Here is a 21,044-nt window from a genome sequence, read left to right on the forward strand (position 1 = left end):
ATTAAACACTTGCAGAATACAAAATTTCAGGCATATTTAATGGACAAATTACAAGAAGGCAGAAGCAACGCGATGTTTCCTGGCTCTTCAGACCACTATCCAGAATTGGAGCGGGCAGATGCGGAATTCAAAGGGATGATGCTGTGAAGCAGCTCCGAATGTTTGACTTTTAAAAAGCTTTTCACAAGACCTGACATTAATCCAAACGTTGTCACAGTGTTTACAACGAGAGCAAACAGAAAGCAGTTTGTTTTTATTTGCTTCTGGCCACTGCTGGGCAGATATTCCTGTAAGAGGGCAGGGGATGGGCAGAGACCAAGCAGGGAAAAACAACAGAATGGGGATTTCCCAGAGTGCAGAGCCCCATGTTATTGCCCCTTGCCCCATGATCATGCTTATATTTACTGACATCCTCCTGCACCTTTCCACAGACTCCCACATTTTTAAAGGTTTATTTCCCCACTGACTCCACTCAATGGAGCATTTTGGGGCAGCGTCTCTTGATTTTACTTGTGAGCTTAAAAATAACAGGAAAGAAAGGTATTTTTATTTAAAAAAAAAAAAAAAGGTTTTGGAAAGTTTAATTTTAATGGCTCTCAAGCAGACCTTTTCTCAACATGTTACATATGGCACAGAGCCAGGTTCTGCATGTGCAAGAATTAAATCACTCAGCAAATATAAAGCTTTCCCTGTGGTCATTGCTTCCACAGAATAAAGCCCCCTTACAACACTCCTTTTCATAGCCCCAGCCCAGTAAGGGCTGTCAGACACTTTTTAAAGCAAAGGTCAATGATATAAATGCGTCGAAACCACAAAAAAAGTCCTGTTAACAGAGCGAATGTGCCCATAAAAATCCAGAAACTTGAAAGAAAAGAGCCACAGTTCAATACTCGCACAGTGAGAACGGAGCTGCATTTTGAGCCAACGCCAGGAATTTCATTTTTGGGGGAGGTGGGGGGAAGGAGAGGGAAGGGAGGAAACATTTTGATGCAGCAACATCAATTGCTCAACTCCATTTCTGGGATTAACTCCACCAAAGCCAGCCAGCTTGTCGCTCTCGACAAAGTGATGCAGGGATGGGATGGGACAGAGCCAGCCCCCAAATCCCAGCATCTCAGTCAGCTTTAACCCTCCTGGGAGTGCCCTGGGAGCAGGGCACAAAGGGGTCCCACCTCTGTAGCATCCTACCTTGTGCTCAGCCTGACGCTGCAGAGCATCACAGGTAACTCCCAGCCAGGACTTATGGCCGGGGAAGGACACACAAAGAGCTGTGTCCAAACCCCTCACTGCTCAGCACAGGAACTTGAGGCCTCCTTGCAAGGAAAATAATGAAAGCACAAAAATATCTGTGGTCCGAGAGAAATCGCAGCATGCAGCTGTGATGGGAGCTGTGCTCCTGTAGAGAGCCCTAAAGAGAAGGGACAAACAGACACAAGATGGATGGGCACATGAGCAGCACAGCCTTAGGGCTGTTTGGAGGCATGCTGTGCATGGTTTAATGGTGTAACAGAAAACCCTTAGCAAGCTCCAATAGTTTATTTTCTTCTTCTTTCTTTTCTTTCCCAAGGAGAAGAGATGGGAGAAATTCACGCTGAATGTTTTCCCAGCTGCCAGCCAAAACACGGATGCCCAGCTGCCATCAGGAGCCCCAGGGCCAACCAATGTGTCCCAGCACCAACCTTCTGTGCTTTCATTTAAAAATTTTCTCTTAATATAGAAGGCTGGCAAGACTCTGGAGCAGGGTAAGAAGGAGGGCACACCCACAGGTGTCAGCACAGGGCACAACGTATGGGCTTCCCAACTCCCTGCTTCATTCAGAAGCACAGAGCATGCACACCTGGAACAGGAAAAGCCCCCTTGGGTTTCACCTCCCCTCTCCCCCTGGAAGCCCAAACGCTTTCGTGGAAGCGATGCCCAGCTCTGAGCCGCCTTTGTGGCAGGCAGAAGAAGTGGGGCTTTATGGCACAGAACATTGGGCCTTTGTGCACCGCATTCCTCGCGCTGTGCCGGGGGAGGGCGCCTGGTTAGAGGGCAGCCCTCGATGGAGAGGGACCCTGAAAGGCTGCTCTGTGAGTGTCAAAGGGCCACCTTGTCCAGCCCTGCCACCGCATCCCCCCGCCGGGGACACCCCGCATCCCACCCTGGGAAAGCTGGGGATCTCCACCCCAGCACTGCCTCAGTGCTCAGAGGGAGCTCAATGGGGAGAGCACAATGCCACTGGATACCAACGCTGCCCTACAGAGTGCAGAACTCAAACGGACTCAGAACAGGATTCAGCAATGGGGAATGGGCTGCTGCCCATGGTTCTGCGCAGCGGAGCCCCTCCGTGCCCCAAATCCCTCAATGCAGGGAGAAGGAAGGCACAGGGCAGCCTGAAATCAGGCTGAGCATCTCCCTAAAACCACAATGCAGTCAGAAGGACTCCAACAGCCACGCTGGTATCTTTGCGAGGGCAGGCAGTGCTCATCAGAGCAGCAAGCCTGCAACACAGGAACAGCAAAGCCTGTTGGAAAATCAACCAAGTAACAGGATTTCTGAGCAGCCCAAATTACTGTAAGGGAGATTATGACAATCTGCCGCTCACTGTGGTGTCCATTCACTCAGTCCTTTCCCTCTTCTTTCTGCACCCCAATACAGATGGGTGCAGGGACAACATCCACCTGCTTGCAGAGGAGAACCAATCAGATGTAAAGCACAGGAGCTGGTAATAGAAGAGATATTTGGATAATTAAAGTGCACACGCAAAAAAAAAATCTGCTCTGCCAGGGTATTCTTCTACATTTATGACGTCCACATGTAACAATTTCCGCTATGAAAAAGATCTCTTCTTGGCAGAAGGATGCTGACAAGGCACTGCCTGCAGATAATGAGCCACTGCTTGTGCTCGGCTGATCCACAAAGGGAGCACAGTGTTTCAGATATGAAATAGGGAAAAATGGCTTTTTGGAGCCATTGTTTTGGAAGTCGTTGAGGAGTTGGGCTCCCAGTGTGGTTTACTGGGCTGCTGGGATACAATGGGATGGCAACACAGACATTTCTAAGCGAATGACGCTGATGACAGAAAATGAGCATTTTCTGCATGCAGAATGAGAACTCCACCACCTTCCCCCTAACAACCCTCTGAGCTGGGATGGGTAGAGATCCTGGGAACAAGGCTGGGGAAGCTCCACAAATGGCTTTCCACAGATCTGCCTTTTCTAACAAACCCCCCATTTCCACCCCACATGGCCTCACACCACAAGACGCCCAGCCTGGTTCCAGCTCCTGCCCTGCCCCACTGCCTCCCAGCAAAACTAATGCTCCATGTTTACATTTCCCCATGGTCTCACTGCATCCTTCCCCTCCCAAAGAGCTCTGCAAGCCCAGCTGCCCCAGAACCCTCAGGCCTTAGTCAAAGACCTTCACAAAGGGCACTCTCTGGTGCTGCTATTCCTACCCTCATCACAGTGCTTCTGCAAATCCATCCAGGTCAGGATCCCACACAGCCCCTCCAACCAGAGCCCAGCACATGGAGGGCATGCAGGGGGAGGCTGCTCCCCTTCCAGCCTCACCACATCCCTGCTCCAGGGCACAGCCATGTACAAATGCTCTCAGGGATGCTCTGCTTTAATTCTTTTTAATGCAAACACAAAGCATCTGATCCCCTCGAGGGGGCAAAACATCTCTGAATTAACACTCTGGCATTTATATGCATGCATTATCTCTTTTTTTTCTTTTCTTCTCAGAATGGAAGCAAGTGACAGCAGATCTTTGCTACATGCCTTACACCAGCCTGAGGCACGAAGCATGGCTGCACCAAGACCACATCTCAGAGCTGCCAGGCTGGCAGTGAGCAGAGCAGCGTGCAGGCTGCGGCCCAGGGCATGAAGCAAACTGCAAAGGCAGCACATGGAACTCGTGCTCTCCATTGCCCTTCTGCTTGTGGGGAAACTGAGGCACAGGCAGTTGGAGTGAATTATCAAACATTGCAACGCCCCACTTTAACATATTCCTGTTTTCTTTTGGGACACACAACCACAGTGCATTCTTGTCCCCAAGGTCCTACTGGGTGCTTCCCTCCACCAGCAATTTCTCTGAACACAATGATAAGAGACAACTGCATAGAAAAGAGAAATGGGGAACTGAGCCCTGAGCCCTTCTGCAGGGCAGTGCTGTCTCACAGCATCTCTCCACGTCACATCTCAACGCACAGAGTGTGACAACAGCCACACAGGGCCGCCTGCTCATGTGCCACCGGGAAGAAAAGCCAGCAGGTGCTGCGTGCCATGCTGTGAACTCCCAGCAAGATGCAAACACAGCCGCATTGTGGGGCTCAGGGACGTGCAGGGCTGCCCGGCATTGGCCAGGGAAAGACACAAAGTCCTTCGGCACCTCCTCTTTGTGGGCTGCTTCCTGCAGCCTGGAACCCTGCGTTACTCACTGAGTCAGACAGAGGACAGGTTTCCACAGGAAGGCTGTTTCACCATCCCCTGAGATAGCCTCTGCAGCAGGAGAAGGCTCTGACCGCTCCCATCCTGTGCTTTGGGCACAGTTCCCAGCGGGAGCATCACACCCAGCAAGGCGCAGGATGGGCAGGCAGGCACAGCTCTGCACTGCAGGTGCCCACCCAGCGGTGCCAGGGAATGTCAGCACAGCCCTGCTGACAGCAGCACCCAGCCCTGCTGACTCACAGCCTCCAGAGGGGACTCCCAGATAGAGAACTAAAACTAAAAGCGACCTTTGATTAGCAGCTGCGGAGCCCAGGCATGGCGACAGCACGTCAGGTCAATGTTCACTCCCCAGATCAATGACTTGCCTGAGGAAAGGGATTTTTATTTTTTATTTGTGGTCTAGTTAATAAACAGCATTTTGGCTGGCCAGATGATGGCACACGGATAGAGCATGCCTTGAAATAATACCAATAACGATCATACGGCGCTGCTTTAAAAGGCACTTTGGCAGAAGTCTGAGCAAGCTGACAGCAATGCATCACACGTGTTCTGCTGCCCTGAGCCCCAGCTCCAGGCTGGCAGAAATCAGCAGCTGCAGGAGCTGCTGGAGGCCACATCCATGATGCTGCTCTGCTCAGAACAGCAGGTGTTTTTTTCTTAAACCAGGGTGAAGGAATTAACCTGTGCAAGTTAACTCTTGGCTGCTGCTTTAATTAGTTCTAATGGTAATAATAGCAATAATAATAACAGTCATAAACAGCTGGCAGTATTTTTAATGTCAACAAAGCAGGAGCTGGCTGTTGGTATGCCTGGTCCTGAGCAGGGTGGAAAACTCCACACCCCCCAGAGCCACCTTTTCAATAAAAAGGTCACTCCAGCCAAGTGAAGAACTGCATTTAGGTTTTGATTTTTTAATCATGTACGCCACCAGAAAAGGGCCAATAATGCAGGGCTTGGGCGCTTGGAAAAGAAATAAGGCATCAAATTTTTACAGACAGCATGTCCCTGCAGGACACTGCGGTTCTGACTCAGCACCAGCCTTGGCAGCAGAGTGCAGGTGTTGAGCACAGAGGGCGCCCGGACCAAACCCCAAAAGACAACAAGAGCAATGCCAGCACAGCAGAACGCCCAGCAGAGGAGCACATTCATTATGCAGCAATTCAGGAGCATCTGCGGCAGCTCTCTCAGGTAAATGAGGCTGGGGTAAAGTCCAGGCAGGGAAAGAGCCATGGGGCGGATGAGGGCAGACCCCGGTACCACACCCGCCCCTGCCACCACCGATAACCTCCAATTAGCACCAGCCAAAATGACCCATCTACAGGCCTTGGGTTGTAACGAGATGATCTTTGAGGTCCCCAAGACATTCCACGACTCTATGATTCATACCTGCTCTGCATCTCAACCTCCCCCAGCCCACTCATCAACCCCACCTGGGGTCGTTTGGTTACTCACTCATCGCAGCTGGGTCCGAGGGCACCAGTGGGGCTGCAGGCACAGGGCAGGCAGTGCTGGCTGTGGTCGGGGTGGAACCCATGGGCACAGTGCTCGCAGTGCAGCCCCGCATAGCCTGGCAGACAGGTGCAGTGTCCCGGAGTGTCGTGGCACCCACTGCTCCCCACAGCACTGCAGTTGCATGGCTCTCCTGCAAGAGGGAAAGAGAGGCTGAAAGGGGTGTGTGGAGGACACAGGGATTGGGTCATAGCCATATTACAGGCGCTTAAATATATATACACACACACATATATAATCATGGTTATCATTGTCTGGTTACGTGGTTGGTCAGGAGCTGAGCAACACTAGGTGATATCGGGGTAAAATAACAGTGCTGGTGGTCCTGGGCAAGCTGCTCCGGGTGACCCAGGTGAAGCAGAGCACCTCCAGGGATCCCTCCCTGCCTCCATCAGTCTCTGAAAACCATTAGCAGGTGATGAACCCATTAACTGTAAGAACCTCCACTTCCCATCTCTAGTTTACCAGTGGGATTGTCCTTACACCAAAGACATCTTCAACACACCTATATGGTGCACTGGGTAGGACCACTGCTCATGGAGAGAGGATACAAAATCCTCCAACAGCTGACCAGATTTGAGCTCCATGCATTTTGGAGCTAAGCACCCTCCTTTTCCCATTGCAGGTCCCAACTGCAGCAGCCCAAGCCCCCTGTAAATCCGTGCTCCATACCAGGAGCACAGAAACAGCTTTAACCAAGGGGTGATGGAGCTGGGCAGTAGAGACCTGCTTGCCTTGCCCATGACATGATGGCCACCACCAGCTGCCCCTGAGCTTTATGAACGCACACACGTGCTTTGGAGACCCACATGTCCTCTTGGCACCCACATATGTGCTCCAGGGATGCTCATCCTTCATAAGGCTATGAGACCAAGCACCAAGCAGTCGATGTTTTAAGAGAGGAACAAACCTGAATCAGCAGTGCCTTCCCAGTCCCCACACACTTTATTTCTTGTAATATTTCCAAGTGCCTAACACAGCAAAGAGAACAACCTCCCCAGCAATTTGTTTCTGACACGAGGTTTATCTCTGCTTCTTCACTGCAAAGTATTTGGTGCCTTAATAATTTACAGTCTTTTACTGCCAAGTGTGAATTATAAACAAGGATTATTTTCAGAAAGAGCACAGCAGGGCTTTACGCAAGCGCTGCTGTTTGTTATTCCCTGAGGAAAGTCACATTTGGGGCACCTTGCAGAGAAGAGAGGACAGGCCCCCAGCACACAAAAACCTGACTTCAACCAGGCTCCAAGCACCCCACAAAGACCCAAGGATGCTGCTCCATGTCAGTGCTAGGATCTAAGGTTATTTAACACTTAAACTGCATGCTTGTGCCCCAATGAACCATGGGTGCTTGTTAAATTCCTCACCATGCTTTGACTGCTTGTCTGCTTTCTCTCAACACACATACAACTCAAAAAGATGAGTTATTTGGGGCTTTGCCACTCCACCCGGGAAGTCATCCCCCCCATGGAAGTCACTTGGTACCTATGCACCTGTGAAGCTGATGCCAGCAAGTAAGACAAACACCCTGAAACCCACAGCCACCCATCCAGAACTCACTTCACACAGGAGCCCAGCTCTCAGCTCAATTAACCCAGTGGAACCCCATCCATGTGGGTATTGGGTTTTTGCCAGAGCGAGGCATGAAAACATGCATTGAGCCAACGCAGCACCTGCACTGGAGTCTGTCAAAAACACATCAAAATATCTCTCAAAGCTCGATCCGTGCTGTAGCTGACAGGGCTGTGCTGGAGGAGGGGATCAACCTGGTTCTGTGGTCATGATGTACAAGAGGACAGGAGCCAAATGGGAGGTAAGAGCTGGGGCTAGGCCACCCCCAGGCACTGCGATCCCAAACAGCCTGGCTGCACCACAGCCAGCTGCAGGCTGAGCTCAGCAACGGTGTCAGCTACAGATCGTGTAGATCATGCCATTTTCCTTCCATGGGCAGGGCCGAGGCTCCCTCGGGCTTTGGGAGCTGTATGCCTTCCAACACACACTATCATCTGGGTGCCTTTCTTTTTTTTTTTTTCCTCCTTTTCTTTCGCAGGTCCTTGCTCATCAAAACTGCACAAAGTCAGATCCAAACCCAGGGGCAGCTCAGCTCCAGCAGCCGAGCTCAACAGCAATGCAAACAGCATTGGCTCCACATTCCCCATAGAGGAAACAATGCTGCAAGAATCCAAACTAACACAGGCAAAAGGAGCTTTGTGTTGGCTGGCTGGAGGGAGTGCTGAGCCCAGGAAATAATTGCCCCTGGGTGCAAGGCACAGCACCACAGGGCCAGCACACATCTCCCCAGGGACAGCCGCCCCATGTGGCCTTCCTCCCTCGAGAACCCAGGAGGACTTTCGGAAACAGAGAAGCATCACACATTGTACCCCAAGGACAAAAGTCCACTCTGCTGCACTCGGCTGACGGATTCCAGTCGTGCCCTCAATGCCCTTTGGTGGGAAGCAGAGGAGCAGCAGACAGCAGCGTCAAAACCCAGCGGCGAGCGCAGCATCAGGGTTTGACATGATGATGTACCAGACTATGAAAACCCCAGGCTTAATTCAGACAACACTTTGGTGTCCTGACGGCTGCCGGGTTGGAGAAAGCAAATGCGATCTGCAGGCAGAAAGGAAACGTGGTAACAAAGCCTCTGCCTTTGAGGTGTGGGAATCACAGAAAGTGGGGATGGGAGAAAAAGATAAGGGAGCACTGCCATGGCTCCTGGCCGGACCTGAGTACTCAGAGCCTTTATTCTGTTCTGTCAAGCAGACATATTGCTTCTGAAGATAACCTTCACAAACACCTTACCAAGAGCTTCTGCCTAATGAGACGGGTCAGAGAAAGCCGGGCTGGAGGTACCAGGTTTGGCTGCACATTGCCTTCAGCAGCAGGCACAGCAAAGCCCCCAGGGTCACGGCTCTGCTCTGAGCTCCTCACCATGCTCTGCACCTCGCTGCCTCAGTTTCCTCACTTCTAAAGCATCACGGTTTCCTTCCCTTCCTTCCTTTCTTCTCAAAGCGCTCAGCTCTCAATGATAAGAACAACCACCTTCACTCATGAAGGTGCTGGCAGGCTCTAATTAACGAGCAGCCCAGTGACACCGTGAGATCCCTGAATAGAGGCACTATAAAAGCCTGCACCCTTCCCACGTGCTGCTACTCCTCCAGCTGAAAAAAGGAAACATCGCTCCCTCCATGAGCTGCGTTTCAACCTTCACCATTCACTGCCAGTTCCAGAGGCAGCTGGAGGAACGGAGCAGGTTCCCAACACGCTGCAGCAACAGGCACGCTGCTCACAGTGCAGAAGACCCAGATTTAAAGTGCAATTATAGCCAGCAGCAAGCCTGAATGGAATAATTATTATGCAAAAGTCATAGGCTGCCAATAAACCAGAGAAGAGTTACTCCTGGATTTTCTGCCTACTGGATGCACACAGTCACTGTAGGATTACTGAAAGTTCTGCTCAGCAGCACCGACACAATGAGGAACCTGCTGGGATCCGTGCACGCACTGATGGACCAAACACATCCCCAGCCATGCCCTGAGGCACAGAACACAGCGCTGAGCCCAGCACTGAGCCCCAGGGCTGCTTTTAGTGAGCATTTCTAATGCGTGCACAGCACAACCCCCAGCAGGCTGTCCTGAAGGGCTCATTGCAGTGCAAAAAATGTTTTCTGAATCCTATTTTTTTTTTTGCATGCCGTGTTTTTGGTCCCTGCATGCGCTTTAAGCATGACTCCTTCTTCCAACTAAGGCACTTAATGAGTAAATAATTTAAAAGCTGCTGAAATATTCACAAAACAGCAAAAGAAGAAATCGCTGTGAGATGCATCAAGATGCCTGTATAAAACCTATATTTGCTGGGGACATCCTTAAACACCTTACACCCTGAACAAAGTCCCCTACTCATTGGGAACAACACACAACATTTCTTTGTAACTCCACAAGCCCCATGGATTCTATCCATTGCCCAGCCCCAAGAACTTTCCCCAGGACTGCTTTGATCTCCCAGGTGTTACAGCAGCACTGACTGCACCTCTGCGTGCTGCAGTGTGCTCACTGCACACAATAACAGCTCACCCTGGAAGGCTCAGTGATGCTGTTCATTCAGCACAGGCTTCTCCCTGCATTTCATCCCCAAGTGCAAGCTCTGCCTGCCCTCCCCTTCTCCCTTATTTTGAGTCCAACTACAGTTCTACACAACACCACCCAAACCCTATGGCCAAGAGTGATGTCCCAACACTCCCTGGACTCTGGCTGTGCCCATCACCCCCTAAGACACAGCCTTTCCCAGTCCCAGCTTGGCAATCCCCTGACGCAGCTCCTCACCATGAATTCTTGCATGCTGCCAGCACAGAGCAGCACATGTTAATGCTGTTAAGAGCTTTACAGGAATCACTTGTGTTGTTCCATAAAAGGATTGCGTGGGTCAGTAGGGGAGAAAAGACAAGGATTTCTCAATGCTTATACACCGCTTGTAATATCGTTAAAAGATTAAACGTGTTCGTTGAGGAAAATTAAATCAGATTAAATCCATCTCTTATCACTTGGAAAGAAACACAACGCCAAGGTGCCAGCTCTGGGTCGCCAACAGCACTTCAGCAGCGTGGGGCAGGCAGCTGGGGTGCAGCCAAGACAGTCACTGCTCAGCTGCTCCTGGGCTTCCAAGGGCTGCGTATGGCTCCTGGCCGTCCCCGTCCCCTATCCGAGCACAACAACAAGCAGCAGGCCTTAAACAAACTCAAAGATGTGGAGGATGAGTTATTTTTATTCTTTTCCTGCACCTGCAGTCAAACATCCAGGCATTTGGTTTCCTAGCAGTTGGTGAAAGCTCCTCCGTGCAGCGCAGGCACGAAGCAATTTGTTGTTCTGCTGTCCTTTTTGATGCTGAACAAGCCAGCAACCTGCACAGCAAGCTTTGAACCAGCTCCTTCCTGAGCAACGCGTGTCAACGCAGCCAGACATACAGGTGTGCGACTGAAGCATCAAACCCTGCAGACAGGCACAAGATCAACTGACAAACAGGTTGCACAACCATCAGCCCTGCTGGGACAAAAAGCCCTGGGCGGCGATTTGCACCTAACACTGAGTTTCCATAGATAGAGAAATCTTCTGGGTCTCTTGCACAGTATTTGAAAGTTGTTTTCATATAAAGAATGTGGCCCTAAAATGTTTATGATACAAGCTGCAGTAACATCAAACAGGCCAAATGAATGTTTAGCGATTGCAATCCCCGCAGTTAATAAAAAACAGACTTGATCCTTTTAATCAATTTAGAAATAGTTTCACTGGCATTTTTCTTTACTTGGTTATATTTTCACACTAATATTTTCACAAATGCCTGCAACCATGTAAATATTCTGCCTTGCTGTTTATTTTATTTTATTATTATTATTTTTTTTTTTTTACCACCCAGAGTGCAACACAGCCCAACTGGGAGGTAGGAGGCAAACAAGACAAGACGTAACTTTGGCACACACCTGCCAAAACAGTCTGCCAAGCTCAATCCCACCAGGCACGCTCCCTTTGGACTGCAGGAACCTTGGTCATTTTGTCAGCAAACCTCTTCAGATGGGAGATGAAGGCAACTCACATGGGCCGGGGCTGCAGATTTATGAGCACGCTTCAATTTTGGTATCTATCTGCTACGTCCTCGTGGAGAGAGGGATTAAAAAAAGCTGCATGAATAATACAAACTATAATCAGCTGCTGAAGTCTCTGTGTGCTCAGATCCCTGCAAAAAGTAATTAAATTCACAAACTTTGCTCAGAGCTGTGGGGAATTGAAGCTAATGAACGGGTGCATTAATTTATAGCGGAGTTTTAACGGTGCTAACCTTGGCCAGGAGCCATCCTTCCCAGCACCAACACAGGATATGAGCTCTGCTGCATGACCAGCAGCAAGAACCCTGGTTAGGAGCAGGTAGGAGACTGCTGCCTTCTTTCCCAGTCTTTGAGGGCCAGGGCTCAGTTCCTTCCCTGGTTTTCAAAGCCAGATGTTTTTCTACAGCGAGCATCGTAACCATCCTAGGGTTGCCAACCTGCAGCCCTGCATCCTACTACTGTGCATCTTTTGGGGGATTGCTCCAGCAATGCAAGTCCATCCCACTGCCAAAGGGAACAACAACAAGCTGCCACACCAGGACAACTGGTGCCACTGGGTGAAGGGGCAAAACCAACTGATGAACATAAATGCTGCGGACTGGGGCAGAAGTGTCACCGAGGACGCAGAGCCCAGCTCCCAGTCACACGGACGGGAATATTCAGCCCAGCACTTGGCATGCTGCCCCGACATCGCGCCCAAATTCGCTGACTGCTGACACAGCATGAAAAGCCTGGCGCTGCCCAAAGCCCTGCGGAAGCTTTGTTATCTCAGAGCTTCACCCTCGAGCCTTCTCCTGGAGTTAATTTGTTGTCAATGATTTGGACGCTGTCGATGCGTGGTGCAAAGCACTCATGTTCTCAGCTGAGGCTCCCAAGGGCTCTCCCTAATTAAAAGCATCTCATCAAGCTCCCATCTATCAGCTGCCCACCGAGGATGGTAGATGCAGCCACCAGCCCCACGTAAAGCACTCAGGTCTCCCGTGCAGCCCAGATCTCCAGCAAAGGGCAGAGGTGACATCCTTGATCACCACAGCTGATCTGCCACCCACAGCCCTTGCAGTGCACAGCCCAGTGCATGGCTTGAAGTATGCTAAGGCAGTACCCCATGGCAGGAGAGCTGTGTGCCACTGTACCAAGAAATAAGGCAACACAAAGTATTTATCCTGACTTGAATTAACAGACAAGACCTTCCTTGCATTGGATTGCAAGGAGTCAATCACAGCCACGAGATACCTTAAATCCACAGTAAGGATCATCACCAGAGACCTGCAAGCTCCATGTCTCCATTGCTGGGACAGTGGGAAAGGAAGGTGGCATTGTTGTTCTTAGAATCATAGAATTGTCTGAGTCAGAAGGGGCTCTTAAAGGTCATCTGGTCCAACTCCCTGCAGTGTACAGGGACACCCACATCTCCATCAGTGCTCACAGCCCCATCCCCTGACATTGGGCATCTGCAGGGATGGGGCACCACCACCTCTCTGGGCAACCCGTGCCCCTGCCTCTCTGCCTTTATCACAGAGAACTTTTTCCTTATATCCAGTCTAAGATTCCAGTCCCTGGGGAAGCTCTGTGTGCCAAGGGCTCCTCACTAGCGAGGTGCTAATGAGGAGGGCCTTGCCCTCCCTCTCTCCAGAAGCCTTTCTGCGCTCATGCAGCACCACTGCAGTTCCCCACTGCATGCTGCTGGGCCCCAATGCAGGAAAGCTCCCACCATTCAACCAAGGGCATAAAAGCACCAGCAGGTTAAACACACACGATATCAAACACCCACAGGCACTTTGCCCTGCTTGTGAGGGACCCCCCTGCTCACTTACAGGAGCTGCTTTCTGCCAGCACATTTCCCTTGACTCGATTAAAACCAAACCACGCTGCTGCAAGGCGTGCAGCACTTGAGAGCCCTTCACCCTCCAGACACGGGCTGCTAACAGCAGATGCTGCAGATTCTCCTCTTCCAAGTCACAAGCACTGACCCAGCCTGGGCAGGGCCTGCGCAGCCTCCTCACCCCACACCAAGCCCAGCACTGGGGCCCAGGAGCTCCATGGCACCCAAGAGCTGCCCTGGCTCCTCACAAGGCCCTCTAGATGGGAAGGGACGGACCAGGCCCGGCCTGCTGTTAAGACAGCACCTTGCTCAGCACAGAAACCATCTCTACAGCTGTAGTGCATCTCCTTGAGCACCATCAGCACTCCTCTCTCGTTTCGAGCAGTCACTCTTAGACTGGGAGAAAATACAGAGCCACAGCACGGAGATGGCAGAAGCAACAGCGCGGACGTGCAGTCAATACAGAATTCAATATGAAAATGCACAGACTCACTTTGGAGGGCTGCAGGCTATTCTGTGTTTAAGCCTGTGGAGAAAATCTGGAATGCAAACTTCCATCAGCATCTCCAGCAGGTGGCCAGGGCAGCTCCTTTCAAGCTTCAGTTCCTCTGCTGGAGCAGCAAAGGGACAGATCCTCTAACAAAGGCTTCTTTTATCCCTAATGTTAATAAACACTTACTGAAAGTGTTAATGAAGAGGCGCTTTGCAGAGCCTGAGGGAAGACCCCCCCACACACACCCCATCCCTCTCAGCTCACTGCATTTTCAGCTCAGAGATCAGATGAAGCCACAACAATACAGAATTCGTTTGCCATATAATTTTCTTCTTTTTTTCCCCCCCAACTCTAAGTAAACAAATGCAAAGTTCTACTTATTACAGCAAAATAGCAAAGAATCATAGGGCCACAGATTGACTTAGGGTGGAGGGGACCTTAAAGATCACCTAGTCGTTCCAACTGCCCTGCCATGGTATTCTCCATTCCTTTCATTCAATTTAACACCTCCGCAGAGGACAGGAGAAGAAAACCTTCCAGCAGCCCAAAGCCTGGGAGTTCTGGTTCTCAAGAGCTTGGCTCCAACTTTAATGAAGCTATTGTGTCTCATTGCTCAATGAGTGGAATTACCACAGCAGAAACTCTACCGGGAGAGAAGGATAGCACAAGGCATGAGTAATCACAACTGGTTTCAGGCAGGTTTTACCATTTGGGTCTGGTTTCAAGACCATGACGACACAACGCTATAGGCAAATTTGGATTTACCATGATTCTTGCCAGGTGAGAAGTTGCAAGCTGTGAAGTGCTGCAAGCACGGGGAGCTCTGAACAGCACAAGGAAAATGCCCTCCCAGGAGGGAAGAGAGGATGCTTCCTGCTGGCCAGGTTTTATGGCTTCATTCCCGTATTTTATAACATGGGCCTCATGCTGGCCCTGCAGTGTTTTGCGTGGGACTCAGTGCTATGCTTGCTTCTCACTCTCATCCCATTCTGGAGTTCCCTTTGCTTTCAGCCAGCACCAGCAGAACTGGATTGTGGACACTGTAATGAGACAAAACCTGCTGGCAAACCCTAAGAGGAGAAGCCAAACTTTCAAAAAGGGAACCGAGCTGGGCAGGACACATCAGGGAAATAACACACAGAGGGGGAGGTGGGGATCAACAGCTGAAGGCCAACATTACCTTCTGGGTACCAGCATCCCAAGGCCCCCAGAGGAAAGGGGGGGGGATGTCAGGGAGCACCTGAGCTCTCCTCTATGATTTCCCCTCCAGCTGCAGTGTTGGCACAAGGCCAGAGCACAAACCCAGCATGCTGAGGGCTGAGCCCATCTGTAGGGCTCTGAGGGCATCCCCGCTGCTCCCCCGAGCCCTGCAGCAGATTGATGACCTCAAGCAGGGCTGCAGATTGGCTTTTAATTTCTCTCTTTAGTCACTGTGCTGTCAGCAACACTGACGGACACGAGGTTCATCCAGCCCTGGCTTCTGCTTGTGTTTACTTAGCTCACCTTCAAAATGAAAACGGTTCCATTAAACAAACAAGTTCAGCAACTGCAAACAAAGATTGTGTCAGAGCCTAAGCCAAGGCTCAAGCCTTCACAAAAACAACATGGCATCCACACCGTGCCATACGTGGAGTGGAGAAGTGCCCACCTGAGCACTGACAAGAAACCAGAGTACGTCACACAGGAGCCTTGTCCAACAGAAGAGCCAAATCCTCTTCAAGCAGGCCAAAAAAATCTATAAGCAAAACACTTGTGCAGTGCTGCAGAGCATCCAGCAGCACCATGAGATGCACTGTGTTCCCACATGGCATTGCCTGAGGAATCATCTGCAGAGCAAGGCACCAGATCCTGATTTGGATTAGCAAAGGTGAGCCTGAGCCCAAATCAAAGAGATGCTCCAACCACAGGGCTTCCCCTGCAGCCAGGGCTCAGCTACGAGAGGTTTGGTTGTATTCCCCTCCCAGCTGTTCCCCAGTTTTTGAGGGCTTTACAATGTTCCTAGAATAAATTGAATAAAAACAATGGAGACTCTAGTTTGGCATAGCCAATGGTGCACTCTCTAATGCATGTGTTGCCAGAAACTGTGTAGATGCAGGTGGGAAGGACCAGCTCCATGAGAAGGAGCATGCTGCTCCCAGAAGTACCCAGTGCTGGACACAAGCTTGGGTTTGATGCTAAGAGGGATCAGGTAAGGGAATTGATGGTGAGGAGAAGAGAGAAAATTATTGATTCCACCATTTACAAGGTTCGGTTCAGCATCTGCACCTGTTCTGGATTACTCTCAGGGGGTCTGCAGCTCACAGAGGCTGACAACCACTGCTGCAGGTGCCCAGCATTGCAGCTGAGTACTGGAGGCCTCCATATGGTGGAACACTGCTCTCCATCCCACCCAAAGCCTGCCTGGTTTGGCTGTGCAACCAGCAGCCACACACACTCCTCAAGAGACAATGCCATCTCTCATTTATTTTCTACTTCCAATGGGTTAGACATGCACAAAGGCCACCCCTGAAGAGAAACAACCAAGACACACGAGGGATGGAAGGGAAGACCCAAGCACAGGACACCAGCGATAACTCACGTCAGCAGGCGTGCACGCTGCTGACAGCTTACAGTAAGCTTCCAGGAAGAAAGAAAAAAAAACAACACAGAAAAAACGCTCCGAGTAAAATAGTTAAGCCCAGACAAATGTTTGTCATTCATTATCTGGAGTCAAGCTTGGATTTCTCAACAACACAGCTGAGCCAAAGCAAGTGCGTTAATAATAAAAGATATTTTCCAGGGACTCCACGTTGGGCGTGCAGCCTGCCCTTGAAGGGAGAAACGCTGGAGGCAGGTGGAGGCTGTTTGCTTTTCTCCAAGAACAGGTATTGCGCTCCCTGCGTCACAACGCTTATCGCCAACCGGAGCCACCAGTGCTGCTCCCTGGGCATGCAGCCATGGGGACATCATGCAAGGCACTGTGGGACCTGAGTCCTGCCCCGAAACTGGGACAGAGCACTGACACACACGCATACACACACACACACCCCTTGGTTATAGCTTCATTATAAATAAGAATAATTTAATTTAATAATACGTTAATGCAGCTGCTTCTAGGGAGATGAAGATGGCCATGGTCACCATGAAGGTCTCCAGGGCTCAAACACAAGGCAAAGCCTTCCCCAAGCACCAAAGGGGGCTGGAGATGATGCTGCAGCTCAGGAGGGAAGGCAGAGCAGGACGGGGCTGCTGCAACCTGCTGGAGCAGCCACAGACAAAAGGCATCTGATGTGCTCACACTAAGGGAGCAAACACCCAGCCCAGGCACGATCCAGAGTGCTCCAGCTTCTCTTCCACAGCACCATAGAATATCCTGAGCTGGAAGTGCTGAACAACCTGGGGCAAGCCCTGCACCTGCTCAAGGCAAAGACAAGCAGGGATCCCCCCACTCCATCATTCCTACAAACTGAGCCAGTTTGTAGGAATCTTACCCCCAAATCCTGCCCACCTTCCCAGCACTCACTGCAATGCATCCCTTCCCAAAAGAAATGGCTCCCTGCAGCAGTCAGCTTGGTGCGTCTCTGTTCTGGGGCAATGGAGGAACACCAGAAAACTTAAAGAACAAAGACAAAAATCTATAATATTTTCTTTGTTCCCAGTGACAAAAGGCATGAGCTACAGCTGACAGAAAAATGGATTTTCTATCCCACAGGAAGTCCTGGCCTTACTAAAAAGTATATATCTGCTTTGGAAGAGAGGGCAGGAGGAAAACAAATCACTGAAGGTTTTCATGAAGAATTTGGGGGGAACAGAATGTCAAACAAACAGCTTTCAGTGGAAAAATCCTCTGAACAAAAAAGGATCTTTTCCAGAAAGATAGATATTTTGCTGATCTTGACAAAAAGCTCTGAGGAAAAAGAAAAAAAAGAAAACACACACCTCCTTTTGAAGGCTTTCAACTCACACTGCTTTGCATCTTTGTGCTTTTCAAGAAAGAGCCCTCGCAGCACCTTCCTTGCACACAGTGTGCCCAGAGAAGGGCTCTGGGGACAGCCCTGCCTTGCCATGGAAGTGAGCAGGTGTCAGCAAGGCTGGAAAATAAGCAGAAAGCAGCGTTTCCCCTCTGCTTTACCCCCAGGGAAGGGAAGTGCTGATCCTTTGGCTCACTGATGGACCTCTTGCAGCCATCCTGACTCCCGGCCCACAGGACGGATGCGGGCAGGGTGAGCTCAGCCATAGGATGCAGCACTGGATGTGGTGCCATTCCCAGGGCGATCCCATCCCCATGCAGACCACATCTCACCCTGCAGAGGAGGAAGCTGCGGGTCAAGCAGCAATTCAAGTCATTTTCTTAATATCGAGCAGCCCCAACCAACCTGTGACAGGCGACAGAAAACATGCATTGCACCCGCTCCATTCTTGCTGGTTTCAACCCCATTTAGGTGCCTCTGGGCCTGAGTCACAGCACCAGGAAGGACGAGGCATCACCTCCAAGGCCACAATCCTCCCTGAATATCCCCCAAACACAGCCACAGATCCACAGCAGTGCCACCAAGGAAGCACTCAAATGGTGCTAAAACAGAAGCGCTCCACGTGCTCACAGCAGAGCGGTGCTTGGGGAAAGCAGTGTGAGAGCTGGAGAACCACTGGGGGGAAGAAAAAAAAAAAAAAGCAACAAAACAAACAGTCCATTTCAATATCCTTTTCATAAGCAGCCGAAATGAACCCAGGAACACATCAGAGAATTATCATTTAGCACAGATCAAACAGCAGAACTCGCGCATTAAAAATACATGCAGCATTAATCAGCTACGTGGAGTTATGTGCCATCATTTCCATAAATAATACGGGATCAAAGCAGCCCAAGCAGCACTATCAGTTAATATAGGCAGCCAGTCAGTCAAAATACAGTAAAGCTGCCTGAAAAGTGCAGCAGGGTTAATTTGCCAGGAATAAAGCAGATCCATCTGAGAAGTGGCACGACCAGTTAAACGGGTGAGGGCTTCCCGGAGCCTTAATTACAAAGGTGATGCCACAGAGCCAAAGCAAAGCAATAAAGGGTTAATGTAACCCCAAAATGAAACAAAAGGGGAAAAAAAATAAATCAAACTTGGGGGATGTCAACGTGAATCCGCCTGGAGGTGAACACCCAAGCAGCAGAAGCAGCACCGCCCCAACCTGGAGCACCTCAGTGCTGTTTTGGGGCCGGGTGGTGATGGCCACAGCAGGGATGCAGGGTCAGGACATGGGGTTCCCCCCAGCCGAGGGGACAGACCCCACCACACAGCAGGGTTTGAAGTGCAGGCATCCATCACTGCACGCAGAATGCCTGTGTCATTAAGTCTTTTGCTGAAAGGCTGCAGAGCCATTTAGCCGGCTGATTTTTAAAGCAGGCGTGCGGAGCAGCGCAAGCTATAAATAGCAGGGATGCTTGCCTTGTCATGTTTTTGCTGGCTTATTTATAAGGACGTGGGGCGAGTGAATTAAAAATGGTAAAAAGAGCAGCTCTGGCTTCTCCCTGGTTTCAAGGCTGGTCTGCATTAAGAGGAAAACCTCAGGGGTTTTGCTTTTTTTTCTCCTTATCCAGGCAAATAGCGAACACCCGCCCTTCCCACTGAGGCTCTGAATCGGTTACATTTACAAGGCAAATTTTAATTCATACAGCAGGTGCTCAGCAAATCCTCCTTCAAGCAGCAGAAGACCACACTGAGACTTAGCAGGAATCTGTGCAGCTCTGGGAGCTCTTCATTGACACCTGCTTGGAAACAGCACCCATGCAGGAGAAGCAAGAAGAGACCCCAAATCCATCCTTTTTCCATGGGTGGGTGCTCCAAAGCCTGCTCTGATAGTGATGCTCTGCACATGACCTGAGCATCCCTTGGGATGTGGAGCCCTCGTGCACAGCCAGGGGCAAGCAGCAGTGCTGGCTCTGCTCTCACTATAGGACCTGGACCAGCATCACCAGCCACCAATCTGCAGGGGGATGGGGGCAGAGGTGTCCCCATGAGTCCCCATGCATCCCCGAGAGCAGGCAGGGGGCCTGATCAGCACTGATGGAAAATTTCCTGTCGAATAAGGAAAAAACATTCTGCCCTAACAGGGGGATTTATTCTTCATCCAGAATGCCTTGTTCAAAACGCTTCCAGATTGACAGGTTTAACCAAACTGAGACCCTTCCATACAAGCCCTGCTGACTCTGTGTGTGTTTCCTCCAGCAGCCTTCCCCCAGAGCCCACGCTGGGGATGGAGCAGACGGACATCGCCCACAGGGCAGCACCATGGTGCAGGGCCCTTGAGCTTCATGGGAACACAGCCAGAAGCCATGCAATAACCAGCATGCAGCCACATTATTTCAGTCTGACCCAATTGAAAGTCAAATTAAATGTGGGGAGGAAAAAAAAAAAAAGAAAGAAAGAAAGAAAAAGAAAAAAAAGCAGATAATTTCCTGCAAAGCACAAACCTTGGATTGCAGGCAGTTTAACGAGTCTGCAGGTGGGGTTCTCCTGGGGTGGTACAAGGCCATGAGAGCTCCCAAGGCAGGGCAGATGGCGAGGCTGCAATCGTCTCCCAGGCTGTACACCATGTTAACATCCTACCAACCACCCAGCACCAGTTCCAGCCCTGGCCCCACCTGCCCCCTACACAAGGCAGCCCCACAGAACCCAACACCTGCAGTCCCCAAAAAGAGTTCAGGTCCTCGCTGCAGCCTCATTGAGAAGCCTCAGCTGCAGCCTGGGTGCTGCACAACGCTTCAGCATCCCGGCAGTTTGGGGTTTATTTTAAGCACTTGTCAGAGGTACAGCAGAAGGAGTTGTCCTGGCCAGATGGCTGCGGGAGAAATCCCTGCTCTGCTCCCGGCGCAGGCACAGCTTCAGCCCCAGTGCCAGCAGATGCCTCACACAGCTCATCTCTGCTCTCGGGAGCACCAGGAGCTGCAGCAGCACTCCCCGCCAGCCTGCTGGCATCGGCTGCAAATATTAGAAGCAGCATGATGACTTATCCTGGGTATTTATAGAGCAAAACACTCTGAAATCTCTCCCCTGACTTCAGCAGGCTGGCGTGCCTCCGTTCCTCAGGGACAGGTCCTTCTGTGCTCCTCTGCTCGCAGCTCCTTGGGATGGCCCCTGGATGCTCCCAGCATGAGCCTGCCATCGTGGTAAGCAGCTCCTTGAAGCACAGTCCCACTCCAGCTCTTCCATCTCACGCTCGGCATTT

At 50.8% G+C, this 21,044-nt stretch overlaps 1 protein-coding gene across 1 annotated transcript in view; it reads right to left on the bottom strand.

Moving 5' to 3' along the window:
• Positions 1 to 21,044, bottom strand: part of MEGF9 (multiple EGF like domains 9) — a 37,394-nt gene that overhangs the window by 13,520 nt on the left and 2,830 nt on the right. Inside the window, exon 2 of the mRNA XM_085239674.1 lies at positions 5,883 to 6,072. Within this exon, the coding sequence (XP_085095800.1) occupies positions 5,883 to 6,072 (190 nt within the window). The remainder of the gene's footprint in view (positions 1 to 5,882; positions 6,073 to 21,044) is intronic.

This window comes from Meleagris gallopavo, chromosome 19, assembly GCF_905368555.1.
Source record: "Meleagris gallopavo chromosome 19, MGAL_WU_HG_1.1, whole genome shotgun sequence".
NCBI classification, from domain to species: Eukaryota; Metazoa; Chordata; class Aves; order Galliformes; family Phasianidae; genus Meleagris; species Meleagris gallopavo.